General features: G+C 44.1%; 1 protein-coding gene across 5 annotated transcripts in view; it reads right to left on the bottom strand.

Moving 5' to 3' along the window:
* SULF2 (sulfatase 2) overlaps window positions 1-15,260 on the bottom strand; it is a 249,012-nt gene that overhangs the window by 21,385 nt on the left and 212,367 nt on the right. For all 5 annotated transcript variants that reach the window (XM_044986391.1, XM_044986390.1, XM_044986387.1 and 2 more), the window contains one exon: window positions 4,702-4,909. In XM_044986391.1, coding sequence (XP_044842326.1) covers window positions 4,702-4,909 — 208 coding nt within the window. The remainder of the gene's footprint in view (window positions 1-4,701; window positions 4,910-15,260) is intronic.

Below are 15,260 nucleotides of genomic sequence, written 5' to 3'. Positions count from 1 at the left end.
GTTTCCTATTATCATCACCAATATATTTTAACAGTGTTTTGGAGAAAGGACTTTTGAAAATTTTACCTAAGTGCCTTAGGTTCCTAGAGCCAGATTTTTAAAACTGGGGATTTTGCCACAGCAGTGGGATCTGACCTTCCAGCAAAACAAATCTCATGGAAGTTGCAATGAAAATACACTAACAGTTTGTGTAACGCTCTTTCCTTCCTGTTCAGTAAGTTATAGGCAGAAAAGTGGAAGTAGACCACGCACATTTGTTACTGCCATTATTCATATTCATTTCAGCATCACAGTAGGGGCAGAGCTATACCACATTTGTTATACAGAGTAACGTTCTACACCAGAAGACAGTTGTGTAATATAGCTTATTATAGTCTCACTATTGTTTAAATTTTCTTACTTCCAGAGAGCTTTGTTTCATATTTCTTAGTACAAAATCACAAGCCATCTAGAACTCAAAGGAAATTAAGAGGACAGAGAAATACAAAATATTCAAAGAACGCCCCGACTCGCACTAAAAAGCAGGTATACTCAGAGAACACACACTGCTGAAAGTCCTTTTTCCTTGCTCCCTATATATGAAGGAATTTCAGGTTAGCTATAAATTTACAGGTGCCCCAAATTGAGCTTAGGCCTAGCAGCTGAGTATCTCTACCCCAGAATTTACTCACTCTTGCTGACAGGGGTAGGTGTCTAAATCAGTTTGGAATTGTTGTTTTAATTTTTAACTTGTGTTCTCTGTTTTAGCGAGCAGCATTTGCTAGGCCTGGAATGGGCTTGGAGCCTGATCCTGCACGCCCTGGGCACCCAACAGTTCTGTACATGTTCTCAGTCAGATGAAATTGTTCCTCATGATTTACCATTCTACCCAGTCCAGCACAGTCTGTAAAAAGTACATATTTTTCCAGTTCCCGTCCTAAGAAACATGAAATAGGTCACAAAAATCCAAGTACCCAACACTAGCATCTGGATCACCCTTTTTGCAGCAGTTTACCAATTTGGAGGAGAAAAAGGCTCCATTTTTGGTTATACCATTTTCTCCTGCCGTAACACTTTTCAATCCAATGAGCCAGCTTTCCACTTACGCTGTTTAAAATAACAAACCAGAAAGTTACATTGCCCTGTGTCACTTTGTGCCCACTCACTTTCACAGTGTGATTTATTAGCTAATTAATGTGCATGTGCAAGAATTCCTGATGGCATTCCAGACAGTCCATGTCAGCTGACCCTAGCTCATCCATTCCATTGAACTCCATGCCCTGCTACAACCAGCTGTGGGAAACAAAGCATCGGAGCCCGTTTGTTTTACTCAAGAAACAAGAAGTGGTAACTTGATCATTAGACTCCTATCTTAGTCTCCCTAGGCTGATTGTTTTGAAAATATAGTCACCGTGTTTCCTTACTGAGGCCTACAGCAGAGTACATGGCCTTACATTTGCTAATGATCCCATTTATTTGAGAAGTCACTAGGGTCTCTGTTCCCAGATTCCCACTCCACTTTAAACAAAAAATCCTTTGCATTAACAATTCATTTTCAAACAATGACAATACCTGACTATGACTATACCTGAACTTAAAATCGTGTTGTTGTTGTTTTTTTTTAAATAAAAAGAAGTTTCAGGGAGGAAAAAAAATCACCAATTATGACCCTAATTCAACAAAATATCTAAGCAGATACTTAAGTGCTTTGCTGACTTTGGACCTATGTTCCTAAACTTGGATTCTATATCCTATGCCTGGACACATTGGGCTAACAAAGAGGTTCAGTATGTCTTCTTGACTCAGAGGTGATCTAATTAGCTTCAACTTGTCCATCATCTCATTTGCACTAGGGAGATTGTACTCTACTCCTTCTATTCATTTATCCCATCTCATTCTGAACACCTCCTAGGAACTACACACTTACCTACACAGGCCTGGAAAATGTGTTTTCTGTTAGCAAGCTGAAATTTCTCCTTTTTTAACTTTCACTCCATGTCTTATCACTCAACATCTAGTAAAAACTCCCGCTTCTGAGCATATCACTGGGAACCAGAACTTCAGTGTTCTAATCCCAGAGATAACACCAACTTCTCTTGTACCCTAACCACACTTAACTTGTTTGCCTCTGTCTTTCGCATAGGTAAAACAGATATAGTTACACACTTCACCACCGTATAGGGATGTTGTGAAGATTAGTTAATGTCTATGAAGTACTGTGCAGATGTACTTAATAGTATTATGTTGTCCCCACTTAAATATAATTGTTTTGTTTTCCATATTAAGAGCCTTCGACCTGTCCCTGTAACTGAACTCTTTCTTTTCTGTGCCTTTAAAAAGTTAATTGAGCTGCAACTTCTAGTATTATTTAAAGATTATCTGCTGTGCCACATATTTAAACAGCAAGTGTAGCTGTGTAATTTCATCCTGGAACCAATAATTTTATTCACCTAAAAATCAGCTTAGTAGTTACTAACCATCTTGCAAGCCAAATATAATGGGAGAAAATCAATTTAAACTCTGTTTGAAGCTTGTGCCGGGTCATTATAGAGAAAGACTAATCTGCTAAATAATTAAGGCACTGCATTTGTGGAGTGAGACAAAAGCAACATTACAGACGAAAAATAATTCTGAGCTGCCATTTCCCTCTTTAATCTATAATTAGACTATGTACTTCAAATATAGATATTAGTCTGACTCAGGTTTAAACCAGAGCCAGTGAATGGGCTTTGTGGAAAAGCACCTGATCTGTGCCAAAGAAACTAGAAATGGAGTCACCCCGTTTGGATTCAATCTCTGGTACCGTTGGTTGAGTGTGAGGAAAATACATTAGAAGTAAGCAGCCTCTGGAACAAAGAGGGTATGCACCCTTATTAAAAATAAATTACTGCAGTAACTGCTCCAACCACTGCAGTAACTATTGTAACCTGGAACCATTCGTACCATTGCTGTAGAATATTGTGGTATTTAACGGCCACTTTAAGCATTTGTAAACTATTGGTTTAGTATGTAACATGTCCCCCCACTTTAGTGGCTGGTCCACAGAAGAGGATAAAAGCCTACTACTGCTAACAGAGTTACTCCTTTAGTTCAAATGGTAAAGGCCCAGGCTTTTAAAGCTGAAGGTCCCCCATTCATTCTCTGTTGGTAACCCATGGCAGACCTAGAAGAGAGTGAGGGGTCATTATCCATACTTTTTCTCTGAAAAAGTTTATGTAGTAAAGAAACCATATGATATAGCATCATGGATGCCATTTGAAAATGTATAGCCCCTGAGGGCACAGCTGCTTTGATGTTCAATGGATTAGCTGATTTTTTTGTTTTGTTTTCTTTTCTATTTTTTGTTTTTAAACTACTTTACTTTTCAAAAAAAATTATAAAAATCAACAAACTGGTTGCAGTGCAAATCTCCACTGGGACACATGTCCTCATCACTAAAAGCACAAACAATTAGAACTAATTAGCAGTGCCTGCAGAGAGATCAAAAGGGGACAGGACCTGGAGGTGCTCTCTTCAGAGTAGGGTCAGGAGGCCTGACTGCAGGAAAGCACAAAGCAGTTCTCCCTGCTGGTCCTCAGGCACATGAGCGTCGAGTGCCTTTCTTGGCTGGTGTATAAATAAAGAATTTTATTCCCAGAGGTGTGAGGACAGTGCCTTCACTAGTATTACAATTCTTTTTTTAAAATGGATTAAAACCTGATTTTTTCTCCCTCAGCACCAGCTCAGGCATCAAAAGGAGACACAATGGTCGGTGTATCACTGACACGGTCATTCTGAGGGTACGCCTACATTGCCAAAAACCACCCATGGCTCTAAGTCTCAGAGATCAGGTCAACCGAGTCAGGCTCGCGTAGCTTGCACTATGGGGCTACAAACAGCAGTGTAGACATTCCAGCTCGGGCCAAAGCCTGGGCTCTGATACCCACCCTCCTCACCAGGTTTCATAGCCCCGGCTCCAACCTGAGCAGGAACGTCTATGCTGCTATTTTCAGTCCCATAGTACATGCCCTGTGAGCTGCTGACCCAGGCTCTGAGACTTACTGCAGCCGTTTTTTTGGGAAGTGTAAATGTACCTTGAGCGGCTAGAGGCAATGGGCCTGAAACATCACAGACTTACACCTCATATAGGCTTTGCACCTGAGCAAATAGGTACAAACCCTGCCGAATCCAAACGACTGTGATTTACACTCCATTTGTATGGGTGTAAGTGACTAAACAAGGTGAAGACAGTGGGGAATCGGACCCATTAGGCTTCTCTCATGCCACAATATGCATCCAAGGAGCTGATAGCCATAACCACATCCCTAAGAGAAGCATCTGGATGTACATAAAATACATAGTCCAGCCCAGCAGGATGATCAAACAAATTCACAGTCATTAAATGCTGAGGTCCCACTGAAGACACCATTTTGTCCTGCTTTGGATGGCAAAGCATTCTACTCCCAAAGAATCCTTGTGTTCCACAGGTTGAGGACATTTTCAAAATTGGGTGTCTAAAGTTAAACACCTAAATCTGTATTTGTACACCTGAATCAGTGGCCTGATTTTCAGTGACAGCTGCAGGCACTCAGCACCTCTGAAAATCAGATCACTTATTTGGGTGCCTACATACGGATCCAGGTACTCTACCATCAGGCACTCAAGCTTGAGAATGCTGCTACGAGTGAAGAGCAAGCCTTTTTTCTATGACACAGTTGCAGAAGAGGCAGCGCGGTCGCTTACGTTTCTTGGAGAAGAGTTTCGTTCTCTGTCCAATAGGGCTCAGCTTGTATTCATTTTCCTCACAGTTGCAGTCTTCGCTTTTCCTGCTGTAATACTTGGGCATGAGATTGGAGAGCCCCTTGCTGCTGCTCGCGGCTGCCAGGTGAGCCATTCCTTTGCACTTGTGCAGCTTGAGCTTCCCACTGGCATCTTCTATACACTGCCATTTCTGCAAGTTACATTTGGTTGTTAGAACAGTGCCACCATGCCACAGAGAGGATACAAAGAGACAGACAGAGCTGGTCATTAGCAAAAACTATCTTTCAATACTGTGGTCACTGAGGGTTTTACCAAAAGTATAAAGCTCCATATAAGTGGGACTGCAAAAGGTTGGGTCAGTAGCAACATATGAACAAATGCAAATGCACAACAACATGTCTGCAACACAGGTTTATCAGACTCACCACACGCTAAAAACAGCCCAGGATAAATGGCCACTTCATTAAATTATCTACACTCAAAATACACTGGTTGTTGCAACCTTCCCATTTTCAACCCATATATTCTTTATTCTGTTTTTGCATTTGATTTTGCTTGTAGGTAAGCTTTTTGGGTGAGTAGAATGAAGGGAGTTGCCATATTTTCTATGCACTTTATTTAGCTTGAGGACAGTTGGCTTATTACCGTAATGTAACAAAACAATCACAGTTATATCTCAAAGATTTAGAAGGCTTTTAACTGGCCAGTTGCCTTCCATACAATTGTCCTTTATACCTGGAATGCACAGTCTACCAGGTCTGGCAGAGGGACTCCCTAATTTCTAGCCTGAAGCCTGTTTCCTTGCGGACTTTAAACAAAACATCCCACAACAGGAGACCAGTCCCAGAAAAAAGAGAATGAATCTTGGGACCAGGGCAATGGAAGAGTGAAGTTTAGTCCCAACTTCAAAAAGGCTGGCAAGTTATTTCCTTTAATGCTCTCCCTCCCTACCAATCCCAGCATTCTCCAGCCTGACAGAATACCACTTCATCAGTCCAGGAGGGCAACCTTGTGTGTAATCATAGCCCCACCCCACACAATACAAGGAGAGAAGCAACTTCTTTGAGACCTCCACTTCCCTTCCCACAGTCTATGCACCTGTGGGTATGTCTACACTGCAAAGAAAAACCTGAGGCACCATATCTCAGAGCCTAGGCCAATTGACTTGGGCTCGCAGGGCTAAAAATATCAGTGTAGATGTTCCTGCTTGGGCTGCAGCCTGGACTCCAAGATCTATGGATTCAAAGCCCAAACAGGAACATTTAGACTGCTATTTTTAGTTCCGCAGCCCAAGCCTCGAGTCCATGTCAACTGAAATAGGACACCGAGGGTTTTTCTTTGCAGTGTAGGCACACCGTGACCAAGCGTGTATCTCAGTAGCTTTTTAAGGAATACTCCTCTCAGACGTCTGGCACTGGGGGAAGATCAGGAAAACGTGTTCAACTGCACCTTTCAGGCTTGATCTACCTCCCACTGAAGTCAATGGAGCTGGGCTGGACAACCATAAAGTGAAAGTCATAATTTCCACCCAAGACGGATACAATCTCATGCCATCCAAACTCTATTTAAGCCCTCGTGCATTTTCAAATTGTAAAAATTGACCTGTAGAGCCTTTTGGTACTACTGAATTAGGTATCAAGGGGAAAAAAATACAACAAACTTGCAAAAAGCGAAAGAAAAGGGCTCATTTTTAAAACATGCAAGTGTCTCTGTTACTGTCCCAAATCTACTGTCACCGGGAAACCCCCGTTCATCTTGTAGTTTGTCTTGAGAAAAATTCCACTTTTTCTCTATTACAGGCTCTCTAGATCTGAGCCTCCAGGCCTCACTGGAACTTTGGGACATTTTCAAAAGCAAACAACAACAAAAAACAAAACGAAAAACAACCCACACACCAGCAGCAGCTCTCAAGTGAAAGAATATTCTACAACCAGCTTGCCGCTCTATGAGGAAGAATAACTCAGTTCCCACAGAGATGCTTCTGGGGCTTGGGAAAAAAGCTTTCATTTTCCTTTAAAATTTACGCCACAATTTGCACAACAGTGATGCAGAAAACAGCAACCCAGTGCTTGTATTGCAGAGGGAGCTTAGAGATCTTGCACAGTCCTGGCCAACCAGGGCTTGTTTCTCCACATTCAATGTGTGCTTTCATTTTTTTTCAAAAGTTCAAGAGTTTGTTGCATGCCTGGTGACTGGGAACTAGGGACTCCTGAGTTGTAATTATGGCCTGGACACAGATACCTTTTGTGGATTTGGGCAAGTTGTGTGTGTCCTAGGCCCAGTCTTACTCAGATTTACACACCTGCTTAGCATTAAGCACATGCGGAATCCCATGGGACTCCTCAGATTTGTAAAGTTGGGTCCTTAGTTTCCTCCTCTGTAAAAGTGGGATAAATTTACCTCCCAGGGTGTGTGAGGAAAAAAACTCTGAAGATTAAATTGCCAGGTATTTTAAAAATTACTTAATGTGATAAAATGTAACTACCTGAGTTTAAATTAAGAAATCAGTTTGCTAAATACCAGCTCTTACACTGAAGAAAGCTATACTTTTGAATCATTTTGATTCATCTGAACCTTGTTTTGGAAAATATACAGACCAGCTACATTTCCTGCTTAGTAGAACTCAGCTATAGAAAAATGATGTATCAGTAAAGAGAACCTTTTCCACAGACTCAGCAATGAGGAAGTTAACATGCCAAGATGGTATCTGCTGTATATAAGTGCCTCAATGTGTGCCCCAATACAATTTATTCTCTTCTTCCTTCATCTCTCATCAAGAAAGCAAGAAACGCCCAACTTTCTCCTTCCATGTGAACTGGGAGAATTACTTTAATTTGGTACATTTAAAAATCTTTACAGAGAAGTTTTGAGCTGATGTGAAAGTCACTGGAAGACTTTGTTACAAAAGCACGTTTGTAATCAACAGGCCTATTTGCTGAATAAGTGCATGAAGATACTGCTCAAAACTCTTTAGAAACAGACACTGGACAATTGCACCAAAGAGAGAAGTTCGAACAAACCACAAATGCTCTGAAATAATTTGCCTCTCTTTGTTCCCTTCTGAACAGAGATGTGTGGGTGTGTACTCAGTGGCATGCTCCCCATGGATCCTGCAATGCATGCTCAGCCTGCTTCTAAGCATTGACACCCGTTTTGTCAAGCAATAATAGCACCTGCCATCATTCCTGTCTGCTGCAGAGCACATTCACACTGAGGGAAATGAGTACAACTTTCTCTATTTGATTGGAGGGTAATTTAAACAATTAAAACTACCCAGACAAAGAGTGGTAGGTGCCCTAACGATTAATTAGGCTCACAGTCACAAATGATGACCACCTAGCAATAAAATATAATCATTAACAAATTCAGCTAGCCTATAAATGCAAGCGGCAAAACATCCCTTTTTACCACTCCCTCTTCTTTGTCTTCACTAGGAAAAATCCAGTATGTTCTTAACTCATATTACCTAACTCATGGTAACTAACATCTTAAAAATCTTAGTGAAGATAGGGCAGTTTGTAGTTTTAATAAAAATTAGCAGGTCATTGTGAACAGTCTATCCCAGGGGTTCTCAAACTGGGGGTCGGGACCCCTCAAGGGGTCACAAGGCTATTACATGGGGGGTCGCGAGCTGTCACCCTCCACCCCAAACCCCGCTTTGTCTCCAGCATTTATAATGGTGTTAACTATATAAAAAAGTGTTTTTAATGTATAAGGGGGGGTCGCACTCAGAGGCTTGCTGTGTGAAAGGGGTCACCAGTACAAAAGTCTGAGAACCCCTGGACTATCCCAACCTGCTGTGCGGGAGCCTAGGGTTTACAATGACCCAATAAGTGTTAAAACTGCAAACTGATCTGTCTTCACTAGGATTTTAAACTCACGTTACTTACTACGAGTTAGTTGACCTGAGGTCAGTGAGGATGCACTCCCACAGAACACACATTCAAATAAGAGTCTTTTGCAGTGTGGCCTGAAAGCCATCACGTTAACAACTCTTCATACTTCTCATTTCATATTGCTCTAGTAGAGGAATTCCTATTGTCCACATTGGGACACTTTGGGCAACGGTGCCCGCTGCCACCTATTTAGCTAGGCATACTCTAGTCCTCCCAGCCCCTCCCCCTACACGTATTAATCACAATCTTCATGATTTGGAGAAGCTGAGCCCACAGTTGAATGGGCAATTTCAGTGTGATGGAAAAGTGATACTAGAATATCACTCCACAAAGGCCCAAAGTATCTCCTACACGTAGAAACAGTTGGGCACTAAAACACAAATCTAGCAGCTGATGTATAAGGAACAGATACTTTTCTTTTACGCATGCAGACAATAATATCTTGGACTTCTTCAGTGAAGCTACCCACTTGTAACATGCATGTAGCCCCCTAGTGGCAGATGCATGCTGTATTTTGTATTCATATCAAGAAGTCTTAATTTCCATCCCATTCCCTACCACCATCAAGTGGTTTTGCATTATTGTGCTTCAGAGCTTTCCTGCCACTAGAGCAATTACAGATGTTAATTCAAAGTCATTACTTGGGGCTCCAATCAGAAATAAATAGCTATGACCTTCCTCTCAGTAGGTTTTTTCATGCAGTTCGCTTATTTTCTCAGTGCATCTCTTTTTCAAGTGACAATGTTTTTATTTTGGAAAAAGGGGATGATCATTCAATCCTTGTCAGGCGAGACTCTCCCTGAAGCCCATGGATTTCAGGACTAAGCCTCAAGTCAGCATTGTGTCTCTCAGGGGTTTCTTCTTTTGCTGAAGGAAGGGATAACATCCCAGCAGGCAGTAAAGTGAAAGGTGCAACTCCAGCTCTGATCAGTTAGATAGCCACAGGCCTTCCTCCCTGGTGGGTTGGACTAATCAGGATAATATGGCAAAATCCTCTGGCTAGGCAGGCATGAGTCACCCAGTCCACCCTCCTGGGCAGGACTGATTTAATGATTCCTAAATCATGCACAACCCATGCAGCTCTAGTTTTCACTTGAATATCTCCAGCGTAAGTAATTGGACAGCCTCTACTGGCAGGTTGTTCTATTGCCCAAGTGCTACCAAGTTTCCCCTAATACTTAACATGAATTTTCCCTGCTCTCTCTCATATCCATTACCTCTTATTCTGTCCTTGCTGATTGAAAATAATTGGTCTGTCTTGTGTACATCATCTATTTAGATACCTGTAGACAATTATCTCTTCCCTCAGCCATTTGTTCTCCAGACTGAACATGTCCAGTTCCTTAACCTTTCCTCACAGGTCTTATTTTCCAAATCTTTTATCTTTGTTGTTGTTGTTATTGTTGCTCTCCTGTGCACTCCCACCAATTTCTCTATCAGCAAAGGATTAATCGAGTTTCCTTTCCTCCAAATCATCAGTATTGAAATAATACTTCCTGCTCTTCATTCTGTTTGGATTCTATTCTTACACTGGTTGATGACTTGTGAAACTCCTGACCAATAAGAAATACAGTAACTCCTCACTTAACATTGTAGTTATGTCTCTGAAAAAATGCGACTTTATGCAAAACAATGTTAAGTGAATCCAATTTCCACATACGAATTAATGTAAATAAGAGAGGTTAGGTTTCAGGGAATTTTTTTTCAACCAGACAAAAGACATTATAAACATATACAGTATAAGTTTTAAACACTTTTAAACAAACAGTTTAATATTGTACACAGCAATGAATGATTGCGAAGCTTGGTTGAGGTAGTGGAGTCAGAGGGTGGGATATTTCCAGGGAATGCCTTGCTGCTAAATGATGAACTAGCACTTGGCTGAGCCCTCAAGGGTTAATACACTGTTGTTAATGTAGCCTCACACTCTACAAGGCAGCATGGACTGAGGCAGGAGGGAGGAAACACAATAGATGCAGGGCAGTTGCTGCAAACACTTCCCTGCAAAAACTGAACATGATGATGAGCCCACGCTATCCAGCTGGAGCGCACCACTCCCTCCTCCTGACAGCACATGCACGGCTGCACAGGTGCTGACTTTCCAGGTGCTAGGGAGTGCGTGCATATGAGAGAGAGAGAGAGAGAGAGAGAGAGAGAGAGAGAGAGAGAGACGTGAATTGCCCCTTTAAGTATGCTGACCCCACTTCAAATATGTTGCCCTTTTAAGCAGATCAGCCAGTTCAGACAGGAAGCAATAACTTCTAGCAAGCTCTCTCCTTTTTGTCCCTGAGCCCTGTCCCCCTCCTCTGGTTTGTGGAGAGGGCATATGGAGCAGGGGGACATCCTGATATCAGCACCCCTCTCCCCCATCCCCTCCCCCCCGCAGCAAGCAGGAAGCTCCCAGGAGCAGCTCCAAGGCAGAGGGCAGGTCAGGAGCAGCACAGCAGTGGGGGGATGGCCACCTGAACTGCTACTGGGCAGCTGCTGAGCCACATACCTTACAGGGAATTTAGGGGAGCTAATGGGGGGGGGGCTGTCTGCTCTGCCAGAGAATCCTGCAAACAGTGGAGAAAGCAGGCAGCTGCCAAACAACGTTAGAAGGGAGCATTGCACAACTTTAAACGAGCTTGTTCCCTAATAGATCAGCAACGTAACAATGAAACCATGTTAACCAGGACAACGTTAAGTGAAGAGTTACTGTAATTAGATCATGCCTGAAAACAACATTTAGGAAATCTTTGTGATTTTAAAGGGACTGGAAACAATCAGCAATGCCTCATTATTTTTAATGTGTGAACAAGTTATTTCTTGTTTTAATCACATATTAAGGGACAAATCCTGTGAGGCACTGAGCACCCATAACTTACAAGGGATCTCAGAAACTCTTCAGAGGAGATTACTGTACTGCTAAAATGCTCTCGATTCTGGCTGGCTTGATAGCTCACTTGGTTGCATATGCTACACTGCTACAGATGCTAGATTCCTGGGTAACTTCCAGGATTCATCTCTGCTAGCCAGAACAGAGCCAGAGCATCACAAAGGCAGACAGAGCGATGCCTTACTGTGTATTCGTTCCAGTTATTGAAGGAGAATGCTGCGCACGGTGGTCCAGTTCCCAAGTGCAGCCAAGATGTGCCCTTCCCAGGCTGCAGCAGGGCCGCCCAGAGGGGGGGGGGCAAAGGGGGCAATTTGCCCCGGGCCCCAGGCTCCGCAGGGGCCCCCAAGAGAAGAGCGGAGGCTCCCGCCTCCGCCCCTCTCCTAGAGCCTCAGCGCATCAAGCGCCGAGTCTCCGGCCGAGCCCCTGAGCCCCGCCCCGCTCAGAGCCGCGTGGTGAGGGGGCGGGGCTGGGAGCTCCAACGGGGCCTGAGCCCCGCCCCGCTCAGAGCGCCGTGGGGAGGGGGCGGGGCAGCTGCCTCCGCTCGGCGTGGAGCTCACAGCCCCGCCCCCTCACCACGCGGCTCTGAGTGGGATGGAGCTCAGGCCCCGCCGGAGACGCGCTCGGGTAAGAGGCTGAGGCTGAGGCTGGGGCCGGGGCCGGGGCGGGAAGCGGGACCCGCCGCCGCAGCGCAGCCCGGTCTTCGGCGGCGGGGGGCCCCTTCTGTTCCGGGACCCGCTGCCGAAGTGCCCCGAAGGCCCGCGGTGGGGACCCCCCCCGCCACCGAATTACCGCCGAAGACCGGGCTGCGCTTTGGCGGCGGGTCCCGCTTCGGCGGTAATTCGGCGGCGGGTCCCGGAACGGAAGGGCCCCCCGCCGCCGAAGACCCCGGGCCCCCGGAATCCTCTGGGCGGCCCTGGGCTGCAGGACCCAGGGGACAGAGGGAAAAGGGAGGTCTAAGCCACTTTTCTACTTCCCTAATCCTGGGGCCAGTCGGGGTAGTTCAGCCTCCAACATAATAATGATGCTGACAGGAATAAAACCCTAGGGAGTGCTCTGCCAGCCATGGATCACCTTGCTACAGCATGTCCTGGTCACAACCGCTCCTGTCTCTGGCCTGCCATGGACCGTGTTCTACTCCCTAGAGGCAAGTGGCATAGAGCCACCTTTATGCCACCTGAGTATTTCCTTACCATAGGCAGCGGTTCTCAAACTGGGGCCCAGGGCTGAAGCCAAAGCCCAAGCCCCACTGCCTGGGGCTGAAGCCCTTGTGCTCAGAACTTCAGTCCCCACTCCTGGGATTGTGTAGTAATTTTTGTTGTTAGAAGGGGGTCGCGGTGCAAAGAAGTTTGAGAACTTCTGCAATAGGGGAATATAAAGCACCCCTTGCATAGCACAAAACAGCCAGAGGGAGGGCTGAGCAACTAGCCTTCCACATGCAGAACTGTTCTGTGGGAGGGAACTAAAGATGGACTCTAAAATCTCCTGGAGAAAACAGCTGTGCAAAAGGAAGCCTTTTAACCCCACACAAAGACATTTTGAGCCATAAGAAGCAGCACAACAAAGAAAGAGCAGGGTACGAAGAAGAAATACTGCAAACTCAGACATCTGTTTTTCTTAGCAAATGGTTAAACACAATTATCTCACATCACATTATTTAAAAAGGAAATGTGCTATTTTTTAAAGGCATGGACTAGACTCACTCTAGTGATCTTCTAGCTGAGTGGCTGAAGCATGCTAAGCAAATGTGTGTAATTACTTAAATGGAGTTCTTTGTGCAACTGTTATGATGATACTGAGGAGTTGCTGGGATTACTCCACAGAGCAATGGTGATATCATAATTGGCTTCCACAAAAGCACATTAATGCAGGCCGGTAGATAAAAGTGGGTCAGCTTCCATTTACCAAGTCAGTATAGAATGTGAGGCCGAATTGCAACAAAGAGAAAGAAATTGTGTGCAAGCCATTAGGTGTTAGGATAAATGTTTTTTATTTCATGTGGGAAAGAAGTGCTCATCCCCGCCCTTTAGATCTCTGAATATGAATTCTGAACTGTTCTTTCATCTGAGGATACAGTTGTTCTTTGTTGGATGTAACTAATGCAACACTAGCTGCAAAAGAAAACTTGGAAGGCTGCTACACACATTCCCATAGCACTCTGTGGGTATTTGCATTCACTAGTGTCAACCCAAACCCCCCACAAGAGGGGGTTGGTATCAGGGGTTTTAACAGTACAAATGGTCTCAGTGCCCTCTTATTAACCTGATTACAGTCCAAGGGGAATTTTGTAACAGGGAGAAATGACTTAACAGTTTAGGGTTGCAGGGACTGGAGGAAGGTTCTATTTGTAGTGATGGTAGCTGTGTATACAAAGGAGAATTATAAGCTCTCCACTTTGCATTCAACACTCTGCTTACCTCCCCTCCATCCAGGACTCCATCCTCTTCCTCTCTTACTCCTCCTGCCTGGTCCTGATGATCTGCTTGTGCTTCTCTTCTAGCTTTTCTTTTGTCTCCTTCTCCTACTTCAGACTTTCTACCACCTTTCCTACTATCCTCTGTGCTTGGAACATCTTTCTTAGTAACAGTCTGGTCCAAAACTCAGTGAAAGACTTCCAATGACTTCAGTGGGCTTTGATCAAGGCCCTAATCCTGACCAAGCTACATCCCTCCATCTTTAAAATAGGATCTAAAAAAATCCACCTATTCTATGAAGCACTCTGGGCTACTATGAGCTGCTTAGTATTAAATGCCCTCAACCTCTCATTGGGAATCCACCTTACAGCACCAGGACCGTGGGCTTGTCTACATGAGCATTTAATTCACAGCAAGCTGGGGTGTGAATCTATCCGGCTCTAGCCTGGTGTGGACTAACAGTCCATGTGGACCCTGCTGCCACACACTAACAGTTCATTAATTTGCTTTGATCTAATCCCAAATCAAAGACAACAAGATCAAAGCAAACTAAATGAACTGTTAATGCATGGCAGCAGGGTCCACATGGACAGTTGGTCTGCAGCAAACTAGTGCTGGGTAGATGGACACCCCAGTTTGCTGCAAACCGTTTGTGTAGAAGAGCCCTGTGTTTGTACTGTAACTACTGCACCTACACTTTAAACTTCTCAGGACTGGGATTTGTTATGCATTTGACACATTTTACCTATTGTGTAGGGCTGTCTACATCAACAGCACCAAACAAATAATAATATGCCCCCTTCAAGGTCTGTCTTGCTTCATTCTGAAGTCATTTAGATGCACCCATATTTAGGGACAAATTCTGCCCATAGACAACACATTCATCTCCCACTGCACTTTCTGTCTAGACAGAGAACTAGGGCATGTTCTTTACAGCAAGGGCTGGCTGGATTAAGATTCCCTAGGGAAAGCATCCCAGAGTCTAACTGACTTGACTGTTAGGCAATTTTTCCTGATGTCCAACTTAAAAATTTCTCTTTTGCTCAATATCATCCCATCACTTAAAATTACATCTTATTGAAATGCAGAAACAATTATTTCCCTTTCTGACTACACGGACGTGGCAAACCCATGTCCCAGTGTCATACCTCTCCTCTGCAATTTACCAAGAATTCTGGGCAGAGAGCTGACCCCTTTTCTCACTTTTGCTTGATGTCAAAGGTATTTTACTATTCACAGAAATGTAAGTGTGTGCACATGCATGTGTGTTACAGTACAGAGATCGACCCCCACCAAGGACAGTGACATGCAGTAATTTCAGGGGGAAAAGCCTGCATGCGGTTATGTAACCTCTTA

This window comes from Mauremys mutica, chromosome 13, assembly GCF_020497125.1.
Source record: "Mauremys mutica isolate MM-2020 ecotype Southern chromosome 13, ASM2049712v1, whole genome shotgun sequence".
Classification (NCBI taxonomy): Eukaryota; Metazoa; Chordata; order Testudines; family Geoemydidae; genus Mauremys; species Mauremys mutica.
The sequence above is the reverse complement of the archived record's forward strand: the minus strand, read 5'-3'. Positions and strand labels throughout refer to the sequence as shown.